This window comes from Pelobates fuscus, chromosome 1 (assembly GCF_036172605.1).
Source record: "Pelobates fuscus isolate aPelFus1 chromosome 1, aPelFus1.pri, whole genome shotgun sequence".
Taxonomy (NCBI): Eukaryota; Metazoa; Chordata; class Amphibia; order Anura; family Pelobatidae; genus Pelobates; species Pelobates fuscus.
This window is the reverse complement of record NC_086317.1, coordinates 240,677,441-240,694,898: the sequence shown is the minus strand read 5'-3', so window position 1 is coordinate 240,694,898 and position 17,458 is coordinate 240,677,441. Positions and strand designations below refer to the sequence as shown.

The window sequence follows — 17,458 nt, the reverse complement described above, 5'->3', positions numbered from 1 at the left end:
GCCTTTGATGCATCGCGGTTTTTTGGTCTTTCAAGAATATAAGTCATGATGTGAGAGGAAATGTGACAGGAACAGCAAGAAGTCTATGGATCGGGGGGAAGTGGAATACGGTTTTATACAGCCTACCCTCCATTTTTCCCTGCCTGTACTAGCAGAATGTGCAACATAGTTGGTGACAAGGTCAGTTTAATGTTTCTTTGTCTTCCCATTTGATTAATGGGATCTTACGGTTTACATAAAATGCTTTTCATTCAATATTTTCAGAGGATGGTACTGTACTATTCAGTGGTGTGTTTAAAGATTGTGACATGAGGGACTCTTCTACCCCCGGAATGTGACTCTTCCACTTGACTTGTTAGGCTGTACCACCTTAACCAAATGTACTCAACCTCAGGAATTATGAGATTCCATTCTTTGTTCAACACCACAGTCCTATAGATCAGGGGTTCCCAACCCAGTCCTCAAGTACCCCGTACCAGTCAAGGATTTAGGGATTACCCTGTTGTGTCTAAAATGATTTTTATTTATTTTTCTAAAAACACCTTAACCCCTTAAGGACACATGACATGTGTGACATGTTATGATTCTATTTTATTCCAGAAGTTTGGTCCTTAAGGGGTTAAACACAGCTGGGTAATCCCTAAATCATGGACTGTTAGGGGGTATTTGAGGACTGGGTTGGGAACCACTGCTATAGATGAACATATTTGGGAAACAACCACCACTTTAAAAAGGGACCACCTGCTGATACTGTTACAATAATAGCTGTAGAAGACAGGACAATATGTCTTTCAGGCCATCCAGATACTGATGAGCCAGTGCGGAGCCAATGGGTAATGTAAAAAAACCTGTTAGAGTAGAGTGTATATCCCAACAATTCTCAAAAGCTTCATATGATTAGTTTCTTGGCGTTTCAGGAGCATTTTTATCCAATAAATGAGGGTAGAGGGATGAAATAGCAGACCTAATCCTAACAAACACATCTTGTTTTCCACCACAAGCATGATTAAGCCAAACCCCAATGTATTTTGTAGTGTAACAAAACAAAATACTTTTAAGTACCTGAAGGGTAATTACAAGCCTTATTTCCATAAACATATATACATCTTTTTATTATATAAAAATGCTGTAGTTAAGAGAAAATATTTCCATGGCATCTGTAAACAAAGCACTTTCCAGCTAACTGCAAAATTCTATGCAAATATACAGTGGAATTGCCTGACCAGTAATATTAATGACAACAGAACCATGTACCATAGAAGCTACAATTCCATGACAATTGTAAATATACTCAGAATTTGGCAGAGGCATCTAAAAATGATAAAGCGGGTAGAGACATTTTAACTTGGATACAGCTTTTAGATGTGGGAAGTAGGGTTTAAGGTTGGCTGTGCTAGAACTGTAGTACAGAATAAAACCTGTAGGGTTTTGAGGAGGTGGTGGGGTTCTATGGTGAGCAAGATGGATTCTCAATCGGACAATGTAGTCTCAAGTAAGCAGAGGTATATATACACATACACACACATACAGACAAAAAGGCTCATTGTACATCATATATATCAGCAGAACACTATTTTGCACATAATAAGTACCCTGTGTTTGGAGTTCACGTCTCCTAGTAGAACACTTATAGATCACTCAACACCAAATGAATGATGTCCAAAATCACTCGTAGAATGATTCCACACATGTCCAAAACTGTGTGTTATTGTGTCACATGGTCACAATACACTATACCCTTCATCTGCATTTAGCTCCTCATGTTCTGCATTAACACCTTCTTCCATCTTTGGAATTTGGATCCTGACCTAAGAACAATGAGAATGGAAAATGTAAGGACACAAACGGACATTAAATTATACTTTAGTTTGAGGATGTGAAATTTTACCTTTGATAAGGCGGTGTTTTATCTACTGGGTTTTTTTTTGGTTTTTTTTGTTTTAATGACATTAAGAATATTGCGTGAAAGAGTTTCTCCCTTGGCGGCCACATGGGATTGGTATAAAGGTGAAAAGCTCAACTATTCATATCTTCTAGACACTCACCTTCCTCCGCCTCCGTTTATGACACAGTCGGACATCCATTAGCTGAAGGACGGTGAAAAAGCACCTTGTGCTAAAATAAACCTCTGTCGCATCCAGTAAGAGAGAGATTACCCAGAGACATAAAGATGTGCTCTACAAAAACAGAGTGAGAGTAGATAAGTAGGAACCTCAGCAGTGTCCTTAAATTAAAATGTCATCTCTACCCTACATGTAAGGCAGATGTAGAGATAAGCAGTATTATCTGCATGATATGATCTGTCTCCACATAAATACCTAATAAACACACATACTAACACCATTTGTGGTAACTGGACAGTAGTTTTAAATGTGTGGATTTACATACACAATTAACTTGGGGTTTTATATGCTGTATAACCCTGTGATTCAGGTTGTGGAGCTTTGTTATACCCTCAGATACAGCACAATACTAATTTATAGATTGTAAGCTTGTGATACATTAATACACTGCACCTTACTGTGAGTTTTACTCTTGAGGTGCTCTGTGACACAGGACATTACTGGTTTACTGCTGTGGAGCTCTGTGAATCATTAAAACACTGCACACCACTTGAAGTTATTTTGCTGTGAAGCTCCCTCATTTCTATACAAAGCACAATAGTGTGTATTTTATCTTGGTAATGCAATATAATTAATTTACCCTTCATATTACTGTGTGTTTTATTGCTGTGTAACTCTAAATAAAACTCGTGCATACAACATATTCTGAACTGTCAGAGAATCCAAGACAGAGAAGGAAGTCAGAGGTTGTAAAAGTGGGACATTCCCCTATACAGGTAGTGAAATTGCATAATTAACTCAAGATACCTCAATGTTCTCTGCTACGACTATGAGAAGATTCACACTTATATTTGTGTGTATATTAGGATATTAAAACTTACATAGATTCTTGTTGGGTCGAAAGGACATTCATGCGAGATCTGAATGAGTTCCAGGTCGGTGAATGTGCAAGAAGATAACAATGTGCGGCCCTGGTTCGCTATGGTGATTATAACAGAAACAGCAGTACCCACAGTGCAGGCAACAGATAGCACTGCATTCAATATGCTGAGAATCAACAATGCCCATCGCTGCAAAACAAGACATACAGTCACAATACATTTTTAACACACATCAAAACTGTAAGGCAACGGAGTTTAAGAAATGTCTGAATGTCTCTGTTCAGGAGATATAAACCAATTCTTACCAAAGATGTACGTTCAAGGTACCGAGAAAAGACAATTGCCATAATCCCACAAGAGATGCTCTGAGGGACAAGAAGAAAAATATAACACAACAGATAAATAATTCAAGTGCACCCATCATACAGAAATAACATGGTGGCAAACTAAAATGAATACTGAATTGAGAGATTAGATTTCATACACAAATCCTACTGTAGTAAGAGATCATAAATATGGCCTAGGCAAGATCTTGAAAGAAGAGAACATGATATTGGGATGCAGGCATTTATATCACTCTATCAGGGTTATTTGCTAGAGTGAGTATTCAAAGTGTGTTTCAAATTCAAGGCCAGAGTAATTCAACTGACAGCAAACTGAATTAGAGAACTTTTCCAGTATAACTATTTTTACCTTAAATTTGAAATTCACTTTGCATTTACGATGGATTGCTACTTTAGTAAATAACCCGGTTTATATTTACAGTGTTTTGGAATTTGTTGGCGCTTTATGAATAATAATTTAATTACATACACGGCCCATTTTCTGCAGAAGGCAGCATATTTTACCATCCATGAAATGCTATGGTTACAGCTTTGCCAATAAATAGCAGAGCTCCAAATTTGACATTAAAGGGACTGTGTTAGCCAATACAAGTTTTGGAGCTCTAAACCAGCATTGGCTAATGAAAATGTACCGGTAAGTATAGCTTTCCGTTGCCATTTATCACCCAGACACTTAGAAGTGTTAACTGCCAGCCAAGCCTAAAGCACCCTATTTAGGTAAGTCTAGGGTATAATGAGAGTCTGTAAGCCTGTGATCTACAGATATATGTAGAAGCAAATATATGAGTTTTATTTGTTACTATACATAAACACTTACCAAGATAGCAGAAGCTACAGCAGTAATGTTGGCTATGGAATAATGCCATGATTCATTGTCCTTTATCTGTGATACATGTCTCAGGACTAAGCCGTGCACAATGGCTCCAAATATAAAATTGAGGTGTCCAACCACAATCAGTGCCAGACCTAATTTCATTAGAATCTTTCCAAATGGGGGGGAGTCCAGCCCCTCTGTTGGATAAGGAGGGAAAATCAAATGGAATTAGACAAATACATTAATGAGAAGATTAGGTGCCTTTATTTAGCTTTTTTTAAATGCACCATAGTGTAATGTTGTCCTATGTTATTGCAAGTTATAAAACAAAGGTTTATTATCATTAGATATATTCTATTGATTTGTATTCCCTTGCTGCAGACACGTAGTTACTCTTTCGTTAAGAATGTTGCTCGTCTCAGCAAATCTTGATGATATCCATGAATATAAACAGAGTAGGGACCCATGAAAAATGGACATATTTATATGAATTGTAAACCATGGTGCACCTTTTGAGCAGAAATTTAATTACAAATAGGTTCTCTGGCAAATCATTCTTTACATCCCCAAAAGCTCTGAACTGTAGAAGATATTGTGTAGGCTTTTAACTATATATTTATTTTTTTATACAGAGAAAATGCTGGGTATCAGTGTTTTCTGAATGTAAACAAACTAAAACATATAGATTGTTAAAGAACTACTCAGAGAATGGACATTGGATGCAAGAAACATATGGAAATTGTGAGAAACATATTGCCTTTGTAGTTTTGATGATCCTGAATTGAGTTTTTCGTGCAACAAAAATTGGATTGAAACTGTGCAAGTTTCCTGTGCACCATGTGTTTTACTCTCAGCTCAAGTTATAAGTGGACAATATGACATCTCTATAACAGACTATGCTGTAATAGCAAAACAATTTGCTATGGGTAAAGCAGAACTTGGAACAAACAGTCAACATATTACTTTGCTGCAGAGTGATTTAGATAGACTGGAGGACTGGGCACTCAAATGGCAGATGAAATTTAATGTTGAAAAATGCAAAGTTATGCACTTCGGCGTAAAGAATACACAAGCAACGTATACCCTTAATGGAAGCGAATTAGGGATAACAACACACGAAAAGGACTTGGGAATTGTTATAGACAACAAACTATGCAACAATGTGCAATGTAAATCAGCAGTGGCCAAGGCCAGTAGGGTATTGTCATGCATGAAAAAGGGGATTCATTCTCGGGACGAGAATATAATTTTGCCTCTTTATAAATCACTGGTAAGACCACACATTGAATATGCTGTGCAATTTTGGGCACCTGTTCTAAAGAAGGATATTATGGCACTAGAAAAAGTGCAGAGGCGGGCTACAAAATTAATAAAAGGAATGGAACATATCAGCTATGAAGAAAGGTTAACAAATTTAAACCTATTTAGTTTAGAAAAACGTCGCCTGAGAGGGGATATGATAACATTATACAAATATATTCGAGGCCAATACAAACCATTGTGTGGAAATCTATTCACAAACCGGACTTTACATAGGACACGAGGTCATGCGTTTAGACTAGAAGAAAGAAGATTTCGTCTAAGGCAAAGGAAAGGTTTTTTTACTGTAAGAACAATCAGGATGTGGAATTCTCTGCCTGAAGAAGTGGTTTTATCAGAGTCCATACAGATGTTCAAACAGCTACTATATGCATACTTGCAAAAACAGATTATTCAAGGGTATAATCTTTCAATGTAGGGTAATAACTGCTTGATCCAAGGATAAATCTGACTGCCATTCTGGGGTCAAGAAGGAATTTTTTTCCTAGCTTGTTGCAAAATTGGAAGTGCTTCAAACTGGGTTTTTTTGCCTTCTTTTGGATCAACAGCAAAAAACATATGTGAGGAAGGCTGAACTTGATGGATGTAACTATATGTATGTAACATATGCTCTATAAACCCCTATATTCCCAGATAGGCCTAACCATAACAACCATCAATTTTGGTCATAAGAATGGAGCACTGTCCATGTGAAGAAGAGGAAAAATAAGCCAAAGAGCAAATCTAGTTTATTAAAGTGGTAAGAAAAGGGTGATCCCATTAGTCATCAAATACAAGGGACATGTACAAGAGAGATCTGTGCTATCAGATATTTGTCCTGAACTGCTCTGTTGTGTAGGTAAGTCACATGATAATCTGAGTGTGTACCACAGTATAATTTAACATTCAATATAGCCATTACTGTGACCAACAGAATGCTGGGGCAGTTTCTGACACAATGATGTTAGTGGCACCGATCTCTGCCACTAAGCATTTTATTTCTCTATTGCAGCAGTGGTGTATTTCCCACGAGGCTAACAAGGCATTTGCCTTGGGTGGCAAAAAAAAAGCCACCCACTAAGTGCCTTGGCAGAGGGGAGTGCGAGGGAGCGTGGTCCTATAAGTGTCTGTCAGTGTATGTGTGCATGTCTGTCACTGTGTGTCCGAGTGAGTGTTTCTGTCACTGTCTGTGAGTAATTGTGTGTGTCTGTCAGTGTATGTCTGTGAGTGTATATGTTAGTGAGTGTGTCTGTCAGTGAACGTGTGTGTCAGTCAGTGAATGTATGTCACTGTGTATCTGTCAGTTAAACTTCGAGTTCATCTTAAACAGGTAGGGGCGGGGCAAATTTAGATGGGGGAAAATACACCACTGTATTGCAGCGAGAGTTTAGTAGCTTGGATCATGAATCAGGCAAACTGTTTTTTCTTTTAATTAATTAGACAAAAACTGTGTGTGGGTTAAGGATTTTTTTATATATTTTTTTCCTTTTACTCCTCACAATGATTTCTTGCCAAAGACCTGTGCAACATATATAAAGGATGACTGTTAATTCTTTTCACACTCTGCTTGTATTTAAATGGACACTCCACACACTTTACTTTCTGTACTTTAGCTCTCTGAAGTGCATTTTATGTGAAGAATTTGTCTTTGTTTCATTTTACAAAAAGTGCAGATATCAATAGAAATTACCACATTCATAATCTAACATTGTTACTAGGGATTGACCGATTATCGGTCTAGCCGATATTCTGTATTTTCGGCAATCTTGGTATCGTCCAATAGAGATACCGATATTACATACCAGGACCGCTGGGCCCATCACAAGCCCGGTGGTCCTGGGGGGCCCAGCAAGGTCTTACTTACCTTCCCAGCAGCTTCCTTCAGCTACCCTGTCTAAATCTCGTGAATCCAGCGACCGTCAGAGTGTTACCATGGCAACGCTCCGGGCGGCACGCTGTCCGCGAGATTTACACACAGGAGCTGCTGGGTAAGGTATCAAAGAACACAAGTTATTATCATGCTTATGGTAGTTTTTCCAAAATATGATGTGTTTGTGACGGAGGCCTTTTATTGCTAATTGTTTCTCCAACTCTACTTTGCCACTTTACTAGTGAGTGCAGCCAAACAGATTCTATAAATAGTTTAAAGGGACACTATAGTCACCCAGACCACCTCAGTTTAATGAAGTGGTCTGGGTGCCAGATCCCTCGGGTTTTAACCCTTCACATGTAAACATAACAGTTTCAGAGAAACTGCTATGTTTACATTTGGGGTTAATCCAGCCTCTAGTGGCTGTCTTCCGGACAGCCACTAGAGGCGCACCTGCGACGCATTGAGAAATGCTTTCCTATGGACACTTTGAATGCGCGCGCTATAGTGATCCTTTAAGGATAGATAGGTCTTTCTCCTGATACCATGTATGTGTGCATAATACAACAATAAAATATATTTCCACTGCTTTGCTTCTAATTATGTTTACACAAACAGTACAAACTAATGATACATACTGTAAGGAGTGAATTACTGTTTTAAAGGTAAGAATTTTCAAAATTTGAACCAATTAGGGATATTTATCAAAGATGTTGTTCTCATGGTTGTAAAGTGCTAAATATTTAAAGATATTTTATTGGTTTCCATGGTGATTGCACATTATTTAGCACTTGTCCCCAAATAACACGTTTTTTTGCCTTGATATATTTTCCCCCATAACATTAATTAATAGAAGTTACAGATTCCAAAACCCCTACACAAGAGTATTTATTTGTAAGATGCCACAATAACCAGAGTGTTACAGTATGCAATGAAACCTTTTTATTGGACTAATAATATTTAGAAGACAGGTTTTCAAGAGCTTTCCTCACTTCCTCAGGAACAGTATTACTACAGACCTGAGGTAGACAGGAGAACTTTCGACATATAAAGGTGAAGCTTACACTGGGGTAGATGATGTAAAGCTGAAGCTGCAGTATACCTCCTCTCTGGCAGGGAAGCTGGTGATATGCACACTGGTTTGTACAGTGTCCTTCCTGGCCCCTTCAGTGTGCTGCACAGTACTAGATAGCAGGTACTGGTATATTTGCATCACAGCACTTGTTGCCTGTGGCGATGCTGGAGTACATGAAAAATGGCCGCAGGGGTTCACTGCTAATATCTTCTCGTGCCACAATAATACTACACTTGGCGTCGAAATTAACTAGGGTTTGGGTAGCAAGCTGTAACTTCCAAGCCTGAAACCTGGTTTAAAGGAACGCTCTAAGCTCCAAAACAACTTTAGCTAACAAGGACACTATAGGCACCCAGACAACTTAATCTCACTAAAGTAGCCTCGGTGCCTTGTGCCTGTCTACTTTTAGAGAAACTAACATGGTTAAGACTGCTTTTAGTAGCTGTCTCACAGACATCGTCTAGAGGCACTTCCTCGATTCACATGGATTTTGACTCAGAGAAACTATGCTGGATGTCTTCACACTTTGCATTAGGATGTCCAGCATCTTAAAAACCCCCATAAGACAACATTGAGTTACTGCTTTCCCGTGGGGAAGGCCTAATGCCGTGGTGGGGGGGGGTTTCTTTAATGAAGCAGTTTTTATGCATATATTATGCTCCTTATGTCTTACTGCTTAATTCTCTACCTTTTAAAAATTACATCACTTTTGTTTCTGTTTATGCAGCTCTAGCCACACCCACCCTAGCTGTGACTCACACAGCCTACATGAATAAAAAGGGGTTTAATTTTCAATCAGATCTTACAGCACAATATGGTTACTTTAGATCAAGCATGTCAAACTCGCTCCCCACATTGCAGGTGCCTACTCTGCTCATTTACCCGGCCGGGGGAGAGGTCTCTGGCGGCAGCGAGGGAGCTCAGTGTTCCTGCTCCTCACTGCTCCCTCGCGCACGCCGTCTGAAGTGAAGCCGGGCGCCGGACTATGACTTCATACTCTGGCACCCGGCATCACTAAACCGCGCAAGGGAGCAGTGAGGAGCAGAAAGAAGAACCCCAGGGAGAGGCCCCACATCGGCTCCAAAAGGTAAGGAGCAATATAGAAAAGAATGTGTAAGTGTGTGAGTGTCTCTCTGTGTGTGTGTGTGTGTGTCTATCAGCAAGTACGTGTCTGTCGGTGAGTGTGTGGGTGTGTCTGTCGGTGAGTGTATCTGTCGGTGAGTGTGTGGGTGTGTCTGTCGGTGAGTGTGTGGGTGTGTCTGTCGGTGAGTGTGTGGGTGTGTCTGTCGGTGAGTGTGTGGGTGTGTCTGTCGGTGAGTGTGTGGGTGTATCTGTCAGTGAGTGTGAGTGTGTGTGTGTCTGTCAGTAAATATGTGTGTGTCAGCGGGAGGATCAGATTTGGCACAGGGTGGTAGAGGGGCATGATGTGGTTTAGTAGGGGAGGGGACTGGGATTTAGTAGAGGGGGGTGCTGTGGGTTTTTTTATACTGTACTTTTTAAAATAAACCTACGTTTCTATGAAAATGTAAGGTATTTTTTTTGCGGCCCACATAAACCTAAACCTTGTTTATGTGGCCCTTGCCAAACTTTGAGTTTGATTGCTTTAGATGATCTTATCTCCTGCTTTGTTAATGACCTTTAACCCCTTAAGGACACATGACATGTGTGACATGTCATGATTCCCTTTTATTTCAGAAGTTTGGTCCTTAAAGGGAATCTCCAGTGCCAGGAAAACAATCCGTCCCTCTCCCTCCCACCCCCCAATCCCCGGTTACTGAAGGGGTGAAAACCCCTTTAGTCACTTACCTGAGGCAGCGGCAATGTCCCTCGTTGCTGTCTCCTCCTCCGTTCCGCTCCTCCTCTGCATTGCGTCGGCCGGTTGGCGAGACTGATCCCTCCCACCGGCCGAGGAGACGTAATGTGCATGCGCGGCAATGCCGCGCATTGCCATTAGCGCTCCCCATAGGAAAGAATTGAAAAATAATAGACAGCCACTAGAGGTGGAGTTAACCCTGCAAGGTAATTATAGCAGTTAATAAAAAACTGCAATAATTACACTTGCAGGGTTAGGAGTAATGGGAGTTGGCACCCAGACCACTCCAATGGGCAGAAGTGGTCTGGGTGCCTGGAGTGTCCCTTTAAGGGGTTAAAGGATGACTAAAAGCACCCAAACCACTTCATAGCAATTATGTTGTCCAGGTGCCCTTTTAGATTTAACCCTGCAATATAAAACATTACAGTTTTGTAGAAACCAAAAGAAGTAGGGGGGACATGTTTGCATTCCTAACGCTATCATGTTCCTTAACTCATCAGACACATAAGTCTCCTTCAGGCTCCAGCAGTCAATTAACAGAGCAAAAAATTAGACATTCTAAATTAAACACACTAATAAGGAAAGCTACAACATGTAGATTGTGTATCAGGAAGTGTGTAAGGATGCTGCGTGAATCTCAGCCAGGGAGGTATGGCTAGGTGTGGTAGTAGCTGAAATAAGACCCCATCCCTACGTCATCCGGCAGGGGAGACAGATTACGCCCGCTGGCGGGGGAGACTTAATGCGCATGCGCAGCAATGCCGCGCACACGCATTAGACCTTCCCATAGGAAAGCATTAAAAATGCTTTCAATGCTTTCCTATGGGGATTTTAGCGACGCTGGAGGTCCTCACACAGCGTGAGGACGTCCAGCGACGCTATAGCACAGAAAACCTGTGCTATGAATCAGGAAGTGCCCTCTAGTGGCTGTCTAGTAGACAGCCACTAGAGGAGGAGTTAACCCTGCAAGGTAATTATTGCAGTTTATAAAAACTGCAATAATTACACTTGCAGGGTTAAGGGTAGTGTGAGTTGGCACCCAGACCACTCCAATTGGCAGAAGTGGTCTGGGTGCCTGGAGTGTCCCTTTAATTAAAAGGGTATTACAACTCAGCAATGCATCTCTTTAGTTCTAGTTAGAGTCGGTGCAGCATATACGCATGCTGTTGGTCCCTCAATGAGGTTTACAATTAAAATAAAATTAGAGTGACTGACTGTGCAAGACTGATGTAGAGAAGCAAAAGATAAAACAAAGTAGTGCTTATTCACTATATACTGAACTGTACTGCATTAAAGCCAAATGTCAAAATATAGGCTAAAGTAATGGATTTGAAAAAACATATCCAGCTCTACTATAGTCACAGCTGCCATTGGGCAATCTTTGCAGTTTGGCTTTCAATTATCTCCAATTTAGTGTTGAAATATATATATATATACACACACATACATAAATACATACATATACACACACACACACCAAGGTAGGTAGACCAACTCTGACATTCCTACATCAAATAACCACAGCGGCCTGTATTTTGGGATGTTGGTGTTGGGTGAGGTGATGTAAAGATTCCTATATATTAATAAGTAGTTGAAAAGGCTGAATTCCAGGGCAATTAGTATAATGGTGACGAGTGAAGTTTGTGGCAATGCATATAATCGCATAAAGATGTGGGGGTGGAAAGAACTATTCATTAAATAAGAGGTCAGTGCAAGAGATATGCCATTGATGAGGGAGGTACTGGGAGACCTGCTTAGTGGACAGACCAACACTCCAGGGCCAGTGGTAATGGGGGAGGGGGATATAGCTAAGCAGGACAGCAATGCTTTGGCACTGACTGTGTGGGATGCATCAATCTTTTCCATTTCATGGTCTCGATGGGATGCAACGTTAGTATATACACAGGCTGTAATTATTAACAGAATGTTGTTTTAAGTGAGGCCACACATAGCTTTGGTGACCGATAAAGGGATTTCACTTGATAATGGGGGCATAGGACACTATCCCTGAATAGCTACCTCTTCCTTTAGTGAAGGTAAATCAAAGTGAATGTCACAGGCTGCATAGTGTATTACTGAGTATCACTTGGCCTTCTGTAAACTCGAACAACCAGTTCTCTGCTCCTTATGAATCATTTTATACAAATGATTTCCTTCACAATATAAGGTGTTAAAAACCCAAGTCTCCCTGTAAGGGTGTTTCATAACAAAATTTTATATAGTTTGCCATACAAATTGCTGCCAGGTTTGTTTGTTTTTTAATGGAACCCGACATGTTTCTTTTATTTTGTCAAACTTTAATCACTAGATGGTCAAAGGTCAGAGAGAAGAATTCAAATATACTAAACAAGTCCTATGCAGCAGCTTCAGCACTGACACTCTTTCATATTTATATAGCGCCAACATATGCTGCCGTGCTGTACTAGGGGATATATTTTAAAATACGTGGCCACTACATAGAAATCGGTGATGATATAAATTAATTTTTGCATTTAATGCCATATATATTTTCTTCCGTGGTAGAAACAAAAATCAACTGCATTATGTGTTCTATGCTAAGTAGGCACTTTGAATAACCCCCAAGACCTCAGATCTATATGACCTGTTCAGGGGTTTTACCAACGAGGTACAGGGGCAGTTTTGCGTTTTAGACAAAACAAAACTGTACCGGGGGCAGTGCAGAAAGGTGTATTGCCATTGCCAGTGAGCACGTACATCATTCTAAGACATGCGCTAGCTACCATTGAAATCTGCAGTGGGTGACAGTACTGAGCTTTCCAAAGTGTTTAACGTTCTATCACACATATTATGTTATGGGCCCAGTTAAAGTTTACTTACTGTTCCCACACATGATGTCGGCTGCCTCACGGCCCCTCTCTTTCTAATCTCTCACCAAGCCCCCGTGCCCTATTGGGATTTCAGTGTATAGCAGTCCCTCCCTCCCTCCCTGGGAGGTGTCCTGCTCCCAACTAGTCAGACCGGTGTGAAAGGGAGCTCCTCCTGTATGCTGTGTGCACAATGGGGATTATTACAATAAACAACACAAAGAGTGAATCCACACACTAGGAGCAATTAATATAACCTGTTTGCAAACATAGAACTACTTTTGTTACATGGCGCAATGCAATGGGCTACTTTATAAAGGAAACAACTGGATCCAGGGCCGGATTAAGAGCCCAGTGGGCCTGGTGCTGATAATTATGATGGGCCTAATTACAAAATCTTATTGACCAAAAACACTAAAACAGTCCTACCTCCTAAGCGTCATGTAACTGATGGAGATGATGCTGTAGGGAAACTCATAGGATGCAACTATGAGAAAACACATACCCTTTGCTAATCTCATGCTTTCATCTTTCAAGTAAACCCATACCCCCTAACAGCAGTGTCCAGTAAAGCAGGAAGTCTATGGATGCGGTAAAAGGGTGGGCTACTGACACAAATCACATAACCAAAAAGGCCGAAAGGGCGAACATACACAAAAAGGGGGAATGTCTGTGTCCCTATGTCTCCCAGTCCCTTAGTGTTTGTGTCCTCATGTCTCCCAGTGTCCCCATGTCACTAGGGGACATTGAGAGACATTGGGCCACTGGGAGACATGGGGACACAGATACTAGGGAACACTGGGAGATCTGGGAAATCTGAGACTCTTGGGGACACTGGGTGACAGACACGGGGAGACATGGGGCACTGAGACACTGTGATATATAGGGGACACTGGAGACTTGATAAAAACCTGGGTACAGGTCAAAATGTTGCGGTGTACAATAAACCAGCTTAAAGCTATCACAGTGAGTGCCTGAGATTTTTTTCTTTTATACTAGGGGACACTGAGACACTACGGGTACAGAGACACTACGGGCACAGAGACACTACGTGCACAGAGACACAAGAAGCTGGAAGGGGCAGAAAGAAGCAGGAAGGGTCTGCAAGAAGCAGGAAGGGCCACCAAGGAGCAGAAAGGGATCAGAAAGAGAAAGGAGCAGAAGGGCGCAAAATAAGCAGAAAGTAGCAGAAAGGTAAAGGAGCAGAAGGAGCCTCAGAAGACAAAGAAGACTGTGTCAAATGAAGGAGAAGAAAATGAGATTGGAGCACTTGATTCTGGACACCACATCATAAGGCGTTGGTACCTGGGCCTCGCAGGGAAACATTGGACCTTCTCATCTCCCCAGGTAAAAACAAACAATATCAGTGTTAATGTGTTCACTTTTATTTACTGAGTGTCAGGAAACACAGAGGGCCGCTGGGTAGGGGTGCCGCTGATTGGCTAGATGGGTCAGCTAGCACTCTAAGCCAATCAGTAGCTCCCCATTCATAAAAACGTAAAACCTTTTTATGAATCGGGAACTAGCGATTGGCTTAGAGTGTCAGCTGACTACTCTAGCCAATCAGCGGCACCCATGCCCAACGTCAATCTGCACTTCCTGACACTCTGTTTCAGAAGTCGAATACCACTGAGCGACCTGGAGATCTGGAGCTGAAGGACGCCTTTGGGGGTAAACCATTTGAGAGCGGTTTCACCCCTTCAAAGAAAGAGCACCCAGGGGCCTCCTTGCATCACAGCATTTTCATTTAGATAAAGTTGTTATGGTGACAAGAATGTTCCTGTAATTTGATGAAAGCAACACTATAGTGTCAGGAATACAAACATATATTCCTGACACCATAGTTGTGAAAACGCTATTCATCCTTGCTTTATGTGAAAATGACTATGCTCCTTCCCTTTCATGACACTGTCAAAAAGGGGCCAAGCATGGATGTCATTACAATTATGCCCCCCCCCCCCACCCGATCGGAAAAATTCCTGCGGACGTCCATGCTCAGGGTCCCCATGTTCCCCAGTGTCCCAATGTCTCAGCGTCCCCATGTCTCGGAGTTGCTGTCTGGACTGAGCTGCTCCCCCGCGGATCAGTGAGTAGAGAGAGGCAGGGAGGGAGATGCCGTAACTTCTTATCACTGCCTCTCTCCACACAAAGAAAGACCCCTACTGGCCGGCGCTGGTATTGCAGAATAATCTATGTTTATACTGAGACAGACATTTGTATTGCCAGTATTACTGCAATACCGGCTAGGCAGCCTCAAATGCCTGAGAAATACTTATGAGAAATACCTGGCAACCCTAAGAAATACATTAGAAATACCTGGCAACCCTAAGAGTAGTGTGTAAAAAAAAGGGAAAATTTTTTTTTTTTTTTTTTTTTTTTTTTTTTTTTAAAAACCAATGGGCCTATTCCATGGGCCTGGGCCTGGGCCTGGAGCTGCAGCTCCATCAGCCCCTATGTTAATCCGGCCCTGAGTGGATCAATTAGAGCCATTAACACCTATCGCAAAGAACTCCTTCCACAGATTACTCCACATTTATCTCTGCATCCGATCTGCTAGCAGGAGGCCTCTGTAAATAAGTTATTTTAGGAATTGAGAAAGGAATAAAATGGCACAAAACATGCAAAAACAATTATAAATACCGTATATATTGTTTTACCATATACACCCTATAACTATATATTTTTTTACCCAAGCAACACTTTTTTTTTTTGTGAAAACAAATACCAAAAGTGCTACTATGTATAAAGTGTCAATGTGCAAAAAGTCCAAATCATGCAAATCTACACACACAATCAGTCCTGCCAAGTAGACTGGAATTCCTCCAGGTTCCAAAAAAGAATGCATGTAGTGTTAATTCCTGAAAGAAAAGAATCCTGAATTTAAAAAAAAAAAAAGAGGTTAACTTATTTCCATACTTAGCTCCTTAACCCCTTAAGGACCAAACTTCTGGAATAAATGGGCATCATGACATGTCACACATGTCATGTGTCCTTAAGGGGTTAAAGGACCACTCTAGGCACCCAGACCACTTCAGCTTAATGAAGTGGTCTGGGTGCCAGGTTTCACCCCTTCTAGGATTAACCCTTTTTTTTTTATAAACATAGCAGTTTCAGAGAAACTGCTATGTTTATAAAAGGGTTAATCCAGCCTCCAAATCCTCTAGTGGCTGTCTCACTGACTGACTGAAAATCACAGTGAGAGCACGCAAGCGTCCATAGGAAAGCATTGTAAATGCTTTCCTATGCGACCTGCTCAATGCGCGCGCAGCTCTTGCCGCGCATGCGCATTCAGCCGAATAGAAGGATCGGAGGCGGAGAGGAGGAGGAGAGCTCCCCGCCCGGCGCTGGAATAAAGGTAAGTTTTAACCCTTTCCTCATCCCAGAGCCCGGCGGGAGGGGGTCCCTGAGGGTGGATAGTGCCAGGAAAACGAGTATGTTTTCCTGGCATTATAGTGGTCCTTTAACCCCTTAAGACCGCAGGACGTACTATGCCGTCCTTATTTTGGTGGCTCTAAAAGCCGCAGGACGGCATAGTACGTCCTGCGATCTTATGTACTTACCCGGTCGCCGGCGATCCCACGCCGGCGATCGCGGTATGGGGGACTTACCCGGGAGCCCAGGGAGTCCCCCTGCGTCCTCTTCAGCCGCCCAGGGCCATGTGATCGCGAGGTCCTTGCGAGGACCCCGCGATCACATGGACGGCATAGCCGTCCAAGGCATTGCCAGCAGGGGGAGTGCCTGTAATGACAGGTACTCCCCCTGCTGTCTGAAATACAAATAAAAAATGTTAAAACAGTGTAAAAATAAATTATATATACTTAGATCATATATATATTTATTATATATATGATCTAAGTATATATATACACACATATACACACATACACATAAATATGCATACACTGTCTACGTGTATTTTAATATTAATATATACATAATTATATATATATATTAATATCAAAATACACGTACAATGATATTGATTAAATATATATATAATTTTCATTATATATATATTTATATATAATAAAAAATAAATAAATATATAAATACGTTAAAAAAATAAATAAAAAAATAATAAAAAAATAATGAAAAAAAAATATATAAACATGCGTAATTTCGTTCTAACTGTATTTTAAAATTAATATATATATATTGATATCAAAATACATGTAGAACGAAATAATATATATATCTATATACATAAGTATATACGTATATATCACTATGTATATACCTATATATAAATAAAAATAATTAAAAAAAATTATATACATATATATACACACATATATATATACACACATATATATATAATAATTCTACGCATATATTTATGTAATAATTTTACATAATTAGGTCATTTTATTAATTACAATTTGCAGGACCTGCCTGCCAACCCAGGCCAAAAGTTCAGGGAATTACATTGTCTAGCACTATATTTAACTCTGTAACTTTCCAAGACACCATGAAA

General features: G+C 40.7%; 1 protein-coding gene across 1 annotated transcript; it reads right to left on the bottom strand.

The window, feature by feature from the left end:
• Nucleotides 1–1,108: 1,108 nt before the first annotated feature.
• TMEM54 (transmembrane protein 54) lies at nucleotides 1,109–13,091 on the bottom strand. The gene is made up of 6 exons (XM_063444531.1): nucleotides 12,998–13,091; nucleotides 4,106–4,299; nucleotides 3,250–3,309; nucleotides 2,945–3,133; nucleotides 2,046–2,177; nucleotides 1,109–1,808 (listed from the first exon to the last, which is right to left on the bottom strand). The coding sequence occupies exons 1-6, from the start codon at nucleotides 13,008–13,010 to the stop codon at nucleotides 1,722–1,724; spliced, it is 675 nt and encodes a 224-aa protein (XP_063300601.1). The 5' UTR covers nucleotides 13,011–13,091; the 3' UTR covers nucleotides 1,109–1,721.
• Between the last annotated feature and the right edge of the window lie 4,367 nt (nucleotides 13,092–17,458).

Bases quoted from the DNA above. Each gene is read 5' to 3' on its own strand.
- TMEM54 (XM_063444531.1), bottom strand. The intron at 3,310-4,105 runs GTAAGTGTTTAT...CTTGTCCCTCAG, and splicing joins CTGTAGCTTCTGCTATCTTG to AGCATCTCTTGTGGGATTAT. The intron at 1,809-2,045 runs GTGAGTGTCTAG...CATTGTTCTTAG, and splicing joins ATAAACGGAGGCGGAGGAAG to GTCAGGATCCAAATTCCAAA.